The sequence below is a fragment of the Dipteris shenzhenensis genome, chromosome 14 (genome assembly GCF_047967505.1).
Source record: "Dipteris shenzhenensis isolate YYH24624 ecotype China chromosome 14, Dip_SZ_1.0, whole genome shotgun sequence".
In the NCBI taxonomy this organism is placed as follows: domain Eukaryota; kingdom Viridiplantae; phylum Streptophyta; class Polypodiopsida; order Gleicheniales; family Dipteridaceae; genus Dipteris; species Dipteris shenzhenensis.
In genome coordinates, this window is record NC_141609.1 from 35,974,957 (window position 1) to 35,984,325 (window position 9,369).

Genomic DNA, 9,369 nt, shown 5'->3' on the forward strand with positions numbered 1-9,369 from the left:
GGGTCTATGAGACTGAAGAAAACCCTGACCCTGATACAATGAACAAAAGGGTGGAGCTACTAAGAGAGCATCCTAACCCATGCTAGAAAACTGTGTAGACATAGTCAATGGTATCATCGTACATGTTCACCATTATCATACACATCCATCCTGGCATCATCATTTGCATGTGGAGACGTAGTCTAATCCAATACATTACAATACAATAGGCATAGAGAACGTCAAGATGCACACAATGACGGATTAGGGGGTGTAGGCAAGAAAGCCTGTGATTGATCTATGTCTGCTATTTGGATGAGTAACCCGTCATGCCCACCTCACTGCTACGCGACATCTGATGAGCACCACTGTAACCTCGGTTGGCTGTACCCGAGGTCTGAAAATAGAGGAGATGTCAGTGAGTGTGATCTGTGCGTCTGTCCTTTGTCGGGTGTGCTGCGTCTCAATCTCAGGGTCTTTGCCTCTCCTGCTAATCATATTTGGGGCAGCAACCTGCTCTGCCTGGAAGAACTTTGTGATCATACTCTGTGATGGGCCAGGCACGATCTCCTGCTCTGGTCTCCTCAACCTGATGAGACAATCTCTATGCTGAACTACCTCATGAACAAAAGCTGCCAGGTATCTCTGATCTGGGTATAGAAGGAGTCAAGAGAGGCCATCGAATCCGTCTCTAAAAAATGCCTAGGAAAAGCAGTACATGCCGGATTCATGGAAAAAGAGGCTTGTAAAACTTCTTAATATGTGAATCCCTTGCTGATTGGAGGCCCCATTACCCTTATGCCTTTCATTTACAAGATCATCGGTGGATTGCGTTAAAGGGTATTTACACGATGGCCTTCATCCTGCGCAATATGGTTTTGTTCCTCGGAGGCACATCACGGATAATATTGCAAATGCCTACGTTAGAATAGAATATGCCAAATATACTCAGCAGGATGTTTTGCTACTGCAAGTTGACATTGCCAAGGCACTTGACACAGTTCAATGGGATTTTATTTCTCAGCTAATGCATGCATTGGATTTGGGCAAAAATTACAACATATTATTTATTGGGTTTACAGTGACAGCAAAGCAGCATGCATATTGTCTGGAGATATTTTTGAAGCATGGACTCTTCATTGTTTAGTCCGTCAGGGCTGTCCGCTTAGTGCACTCTTATATGCCATAGCCATGTTGGAATGGTCACCTCCCCATCTGTAAGCCCCCATATGAGGAGAGCATGGGGGAGGTAGACCTGGAGATAATGGGGCTGCCACATGGGCAGCACATGAGCTGTCATGTAGACAGCACAAGAGACCTTGTGCAAGAGAGATGATAGGGGCATGAAGCCCTGGATCTGACCTGGCAAGACGGAATTGCAAAGCAGGCGTACGGACTGCAGCAGGGCACGATGACATCAGCAGGGTGTACGGAACTGTACGGTATTGGAGAAGGGCGTGGCAGAGGCGCAACATGGCGGGGGTTACCAGCAGCCTGGTCAGCCAGGTATAGGGCTGGTAGGGCTGGTTCTAGCCAGCCTACCATGCCTAGAAAATGGTAGGGTAGAAGGGGGCTGGACCCTGCATATATAGGAGGGCATCAGCCCTTGAAGTTACAATACCCCAACCAATAGGTCAAAGAAGAAAACAGCAAGTAGCATCCCTAACAACTCTTGAATCCAAAAAAGTTTTGTGGGCCAGGGGCCCTGGTTATGAGAGCCCTTTTAGGGTGGTTTTGCAGTAGGTGGGCCTGTTTGGGTTGGCCAGATTGAGGCTGCTGGTCGGTTTCTACAAGGGGCCCTTGAGGGCCTATAAAAGGAGAGGCCTCAAGCCTCATTTGAAATCCAGCCAAGCAGCTTTGGGAGGAGCAGAAAGGAGCAGCATATCCACCACCCTTGGGCCTCTACACAGGAAGTGAAGGAGAGAGGGGTTGCTGCAGACTTAGCTCCAAGGAGAGGCTGAACCTAGACTGTCTTCTAGGGCAGAAGGTTGCTGAGATCATCATCTTCTAGAGCAGCCATTCACAAGCAGTTTGGAGCAGCTATCTTGAGCCTACATTCAGGAGGACCAAGTGGACCTGTGTGCTGTAGACAAAGCTCGGCAGGGGCTGTCCACCTAGGCTGATTCACAGGCTACTAGGTGGAGAAGAACACACTAGACAGAGAGTCTGCAAACGCTCGAGGGGGAGCACACAGGCTCAGAGATCTAGAAGTGCTTGACATCTAGTAGGAGAACCTTTTGGTATTGTATCCTGTCCTACTTTGTGGACCGACGGAAATATAAAGCGATGCCTTTATATTTGTTTCCGAGCATTGTCTATTTACTGGCTTGCACATCTTTGCACATTAAGTTAAGAAGTCTGTGATTCCACACCCCATATGCACATTGTGTGAGCACCTGGGCAATACTATCAATCTTCCACTGTGCATACCCTCTGTTGGGTCATTTCTAACAAGCCACACATCCCATGCTTCGGTACATGGATCATCTCATAGCATCTGATGTGCTTCATGGTTTAGAAATTCAAGGTAGCAGTACTTTTATTGCTCAAGCTTATGCAGATAATTCCTTTTCTACTGCTCGGAATACAGAGCAGGATCTATCTTACTTGATGCAGGCTTTATCTTTATATGGCTTGGTGGCTGGTCTTCATGTGAATTTCCAGAAATCTAAGCTATTGCCATTGCATTCTAAAGAGTGACATACTCTTTTATGGTCAGGGGAAATTGTTCCTACCAATTAGATGGTTCGTCATTTGGCTATCCTTTGGGTTGGTCGATTACTCGTTGCCAACAAGCTGACTGGGTATTAGCAAAACTGAAAAAAAAGCTTGAATATTGGAAGCTGGCAAAATGGTCCTACATGTCAAGTTACGAATTGTTCAATTGATTCTGGTGGCTTATATTCAGTTTTATTTGCCTCTGTTAATTATTTTGAGAAGCTAGCTAGCCCTTTCTTCTAATGCCTACAAAGGAGCATAAAAATTTGAAAAAGATAACCATGATGGATGTTAGCTCAAAGGACAACACCAACATTCATGCTATGATACTCTTGATCACAACTTGGACTAATGTTGACTTTTATGTTATCAAATTTTAATGAGACAATGTACAAGCTAGTGTGAGCAATGCTCTATTCTTGTATTTTTAGGGAGAATTAGGCATGATGGAGTTTGTGTGGTGTCTCATTCCATGACTTAATTCAATTGACTATCATGAGATTGAAACTGCACTATGTTGTGTTTTTAGAGGATGAGTTTGGGAATGTTCTTGGATTCATCTAGGTATATATTTTCCTTTGTTACTTCAAAAATGAAGAAGACAATGCCGACTAGGAGCACTAGTAGGACACCTCTAGTGATGAAAGTGATCATCCCTGTGGTTGCCTTGAGTATTGTTGAAGAAAAGTGGGAGCTCTTGTCCAATGTTGGCAAATGATGCTATTCTAGCCCAATCTTGGATTGTTGAGGAGAGGCTTTGATGTATCTACAAAAGTCACCAATGAAGAACCTCCAAGTCTTCCTTTATAGGATTTACTCACGCTTTGCTACATTGCTAGCTATTGCACGGGGATCATGTCATGTTTAATGCTATTCTAGCATTGTTGTACCTTGGCATTGCAAGGTGAGGTAGTATTCGCAGAAAAAGTTTTCCTTACTGTATACATAAATCTTCAAGTTGAAACTTTAAGGTTCTTATTGAAATTTCATAGGTATTTCTCTTTCTTGGGCAGCGTTTGCGAACTCGTTTTTCAAATGCTACTGGATCTTTGGGATACACCCACCTAGACAGGATTTTGATCTGTTTTTTGTTTGGGTTTGCTACTGGGCACTTTGGACTCTATGGAAGGATAGAAATCGTAGTCTTTGGTGATCCTACTTTTTCACCTTTTTCTCTTTTCATGCACTTCGTGGAGCAATCTTTCAATGATTGCTTGCAAACTAAGTACATAGATCATGACGTGTATCTATCTTATACCGAGATCTTCTCGTGATGTATTTTTCCACATCCCGTTTTGGGATCCCGTTTTGGGATAGTGATTCTGTAATATAAAGCCACAAAAGTTTCACAAAAATGTGTGTGTGTGAGAGAGAGAGAGAGATAGAGAGAGAGAGAGAGAGAGATGGGGGGGGGGGTTGAGGGGGAGAGAGGTGCATTGTCGGCTGTATAACAAGAATATTATGTGTGACTGGATGGATTGCACATGATCCTTACCATGTACAATGCATACTTACATTAGATTGAACACATTGGTTTTTCATTTTTTTATTTTATGTTGCTTTGTATTTTTCATCAATCTAAGCTTTGCAAGTGTCCCGGTGTCATCCGAAAGAACAGATGTCAATAAGTTCTTTGCTCTTACCTTCTACTTCATCGAGACACCAGAGAGAGAGTCGTGGCCTGGTTATAAATCTGGATATCAAGATAGAGATTGAAGCAAAACCCTCTGTGTGGTTGCAGGAAAATGGTTTCTGTGATCTTCCAGGAGACACCATGCTCCCGGGTGAACAATAGATTACTCTACAGTACAATACATCCAATTTTGCTCGTTGCACATTCACCGTTTCTTCCTCCCATACGCGACAAGTGAGACTTTGCAATCTGGTTTCCATGAGGTGTTGGTCAGTTCTTGCTTAAGCATCGGCTGTATGTGGACTGTAAAATAATCAAGTCACGACTTCGATAGAGTGTCTGAAGGCTTATTGGAGAATAATGCAGATTTTCATGTGCGCAAATGGTGCTGACCATTGGGATTTCAGCAGTTTGGCAACCGGGTTCCAGTTTCCAGCAGCATCTATTTTAGATTCAATTTACAATTTGAAGACGAAATTTGACCGCATTTTTTGTATAAATAAAAGATCTGAAATATATGGCAAGGAACTTAGTTTCTCTGCTTGCCTTGCCAAATCATTTCAACCCCTTGTGCACCTTATAATAGAGACAATCTTTGCAAAAGCCTCAAGTGATGTCCATGAACAGAACATTAACATGTAGAGAATGGATGGAGTGTTAATGTTATAGGGGCTATTTTGTAGTATTAGCGATATTTGTTTTGGTTATGTTTGGCTAAAACTTATCGTTGTACCTCATTCTTTTGATGGGATTCTGATATTTGATATTTACAGCCTTTGGGGCAGAGTAAGCTTGTTGGATAACATGGGTTTTGTGAAGAAGTTCATAAAGCGACACTAAGATTAGAAGCACAAATGATCTAAGTAGAAATATTATACTGAAGCAGTTTGTTTGTTCATTGTATTTGTTTGTTGGAACTTCTGGAGCACCTTCTATTGATGTGCTGCTTACAATGTGGCAAGATTATGAAGGTGGCCATTGTTTGCATGACGGGTGGTTTGACAGACCCATCTGTGATGGACCATTGTTCTTATATGCATAAGAATTAAAAAAAAGGATTTAATTATTACACGAAAGTCATCCCTTCTTTTCCAATTTCTTCGTGGATGTAACAATAACTCGTGAGAAAGTATTTATATTTCTAAAATATTGGTGCAGAATTTCAAATTTTGCACTGGGGAAGTTTGTTGGTAAATCTGATATATATTATGAGTATTAGATAATATTTTGCAAGATCTAAGTTTTCATTTTGTTCTCTTTACACATAATCATGCCTAGTTTCCAAGCATTAAGTCAATACAAATATAGGAAGCTTACTATGCTTGAGGGGTATGTTTTCAATTTATGTTTGAGAGAGAGAAATATCACTGTGTTTGGTATTTTTCTTTTGTCTTCACGTGTTGGTTATTGAGATTGTATTAGCTTTGTTAGCATTTTCATTCATAAAATTTTTAGTTGATTGATGTTTGGCATGCGATTTTTTCTTGAGTTTCGCTTGTGCTTCATTGAATTCAAGCTTTGTGTTGTATTTGTGTGTTTTATAAGTTTTGTATAATCTATGAGAGTCCCTTTCCACTAGTGAGTAAATGTGAGGGAAGTGTCATTTTTCTTTTGTGAGAGTTAATAGCCTCTGGAGTGCAAGAAAATGAAGTATCTTTAGTCTCCCCGACAACCCTTCTTCCCACCCCCACCCCCTTTATGCATGCAACAATGCATAGAATTTGGTCTTCTTGTTTTGTGGTCGAGTACTATATTAATGGTGTTGATCATTGATTATGATTGAAATAAAAAAACCTTGAGGCCAACCTTAAAAGAACAACATAATGAATGGATCTAAATCATCAAGTAAGTTGTGCTTTCCTTCATGGGCTGTTGCGCTTATGCATTAAGTCCATTTCGAGCATTGTTTTCACACCAAAAAGATGGCCCTTGCGATTATGCATCAAGTTCATACCTAGCATTCCTTCATGGGCAAAGGTGCAAGAAGGAGTCCAGACTTCAACTAAGGAAGATTATTAACAAATCTTACCTTTAAAAGCAAGGCTAGTCATAGTTAACCCCTTATGCCTTTGTGCTTACCTCTCCATAGGTGTAACGGAAGTAGCACTTTATTTTTTATTTTATTTTTTAAGGAACTTGGGTTTGTAGCCTAGAGAGAGACTTGTTTTTGGCAAAGCTATATCCTTTGAAGAAATTCATATGTGAGTATGAATCACATGAATTTCAATTGGGCAAAGAAATTTAGGTTGGGATACTAATTAGATTGAGATATGGAGAGAGTCCAAAGGAATTTGTGGGCTACAAAATGATTACAAGCCAAATGGGGCATTATATGGAAGGATTTGATACCATGCCAATTCACAAGTCCATGTGGCTATCCATTTTGTTGGTGTGCAATTTGATACCATGTCTTACTCCAAACCTTGCCATTTGATTGATTTTAAATATATAGATTCGTGCCTACTTACACTTAACATGTTCAAAATCTAGACTTTCACGTGAGATGGTTAGAAACTCAATTTCAAGCTTAGCACTAATAGGGTTGCAATCCATGAAATCTAAAGAATTGGTCCTACAAGTTCTTACTCGATGCTTTTAATGCCCTATTTCTTTAGCCAATTTATCCATCAGACACAATTTCTCTTTATGCAAGCATGCACCCATTGGATTACCTTTCTTATATAGCATTTTTCTTTGTAACTTTGAAATCTCATTCAAATATGCTTATAGGATTTCTAGCGTACTCTCTACCATGTGACCACTTAGTGTCACAATGTTGCCTTGCAATTCTTGATTAGATTGTCATTCTCTATTTCTTTCATCATCATGACATTTAGATTGTGTATACAATGATAATTCCAAGCCTCGAGCATTCTAGTCCTTGTATCTCTTTCAAAAGCCAAAGGTTGGTAGTGGGTGTGAAGAATATTATCTTCACGAGCTTGTAAGAGTATACTAAGGAAGACAAGCTCTATACACATACTTAAAGTCTGGGTATGTATTTATTGAGCCTCAAAGTTTAGGCTTCTCTTGCTACACAAGTAGTAAAGTATGGTTAGAGTAAGGATATTTGTTGTGCTTATGATGCAATCTTTAGTAAAACCTCACTTTTAAAGTCATTTTTGTACAAACATTATAATATCTATTTAGATTGATAGAGACTTGGATGAACATATCTACCTTCACTTTCTCTTATTCGATATGTAAGTTGAATCAATATATACTTTGGAATGTCTTGTAGCATTAATTTTTTGTAGGCAAGTTTCATGGAGAAGCATGGAGTATAATGAGGAAGGGAGGCTTCTCAAATAGAATAAAGGTTTGGGTATGTGTTGTTTAGTGAGCCACAATACTTAGGCTTTTATTTAGATAAGAAGGGAAATTTATATTACATATTTGAGTAAGATTACATAAAAGAAGAGCAAAGTATATTGAGGAAGGAAAGCTTTTCAAATAGACCCAAGGTTTAGGTATGTATTTCTTTAGTGAGCCTTATACGTAGGCTTTTCTTTGATTAGAAGGAGATATGTGGCTATGTGGGATTGATGTGTCACATGTTTGAGTAAATTACATAAAAGAAGATTACCTCCTATGATTTTGGATCATAATATATTCACCTTGCAAGGTTTCTCTCTCATAATTCTATTGTTTTGGATATGGAATTTTAATGGTGTCGAAATTCCATTGGTTTTAATGGTTTTAATTCTATTGTTCTGGACATGGAATTTTAATGGTGTCCAAATTCCGTTGGTAATTGTTGTTATCTAATAAGTGTATTTTTGTGTATAAGTTTGTGTCATTTTCAAGTAGTTGTATTCTGATTATTATTATTTACTAAGTATGTGTTGTATCTAAGTTGTGTCATTTTTTGCTAATATTTTTGTTCTTGGGTCTTTGTTTAGATTTTTTGTCAAATCTATTAATATTAATGTTTTCTGTCACAATGGGTTTTCTCTATAGACATCTAATATTCTATGCTTGAGAAAATTTGTATTTATATGTCATTTGTTGTTTGTAGAGGTTTTAATTTCATATGTTGAAGTTTGTGTTATGGTAATGAGTTTGAGGTGAAAAACATTTGGGCCAAATTGAGTACTAAGAGTTAGAGAAACGTGGACATTCATTTTCAAATTGATGTTGAGAATGCTCTTTTTTAAAAAGAGGAATTAGTACTTTTTAGCAAGTGAAAGTGATTTCGAAAGTCTTTGAAATGAAAGCATATGGGGCTATGTCTTGATAAGAAGCTATATCCTTCACATCCAATCTCTTAACAAGCTCCATAACTCCAAGGGTTGACCAATTTTATGAAGTGTGATACTTTCCTAACTTTAGCTTATAGGAAACTATCAAAGGTACTCTTGCTCCAAATAAATTTAATGCTATAGAACATTTCAAACTATTTTGAATACATTTGCATACCAAATCAGAGAAAATAAGTGTGCATATGTTTTAAGTTCATCCAAATCTCTGTTGGATTAAAAAGGGATTATCATGATTGATGAAAATAGACATCAAAAGTGAAGATTTGCTTGCAAAGCTACTTGTTCTCACTACACTTACTAGTGGAAAGATTGTAATACCTCCTTCTCCATGATGCAAGCTTGTAGATAGGCAAAACCCACCAAAACATGTTCAAGATGTAATAAGAATGAATATTGATAACAAGCTGAAGATAAGAAGCATGAAAGCAACACAAATGTATGTGAAGTTCAAAAGCTAGATAAATTTTCATGTTGGAGTAAGTCTAATGCTTGAAGATTGATCCTATTTCCATGTTCTTTCAAAGAATCTTGTTGAAGTGTCTCCTACAAGCTAGAGACATTCTAAATCATTAATGTGTGACAAACTCAAAGGATATCTTATGAATCTTGACTCAAACACTTGGAAATGGAGAGGAAAATGTAGATGAGGGAAGAAATGTGATATTCTGAAAAGTATTCACATAGAAGGCAAGATCTTTTAAAACTAAATTTTTATGAAGATGGAGAGGGAAGGAATGCATAGCAAAGGTGCAAAATGGCGACATTATGATGAGAAAT

General features: G+C 38.7%; 1 protein-coding gene across 2 annotated transcripts in view; it reads left to right on the top strand.

Annotated features, from left to right (window-relative positions):
• The window catches only part of LOC147894546 (lactate/malate dehydrogenase family protein), a 37,524-nt gene extending 32,409 nt beyond the window's left edge, over positions 1-5,115 (top strand). For both annotated transcript variants that reach the window (XM_087384665.1, XM_087384664.1), the window contains exon 15: positions 4,439-5,115. In XM_087384665.1, coding sequence (XP_087240791.1) covers positions 4,439-4,492 — 54 coding nt within the window. In that variant the 3' untranslated portion in view covers positions 4,493-5,115. The remainder of the gene's footprint in view (positions 1-4,438) is intronic.
• Positions 5,116-9,369: the final 4,254 nt, after the last annotated feature.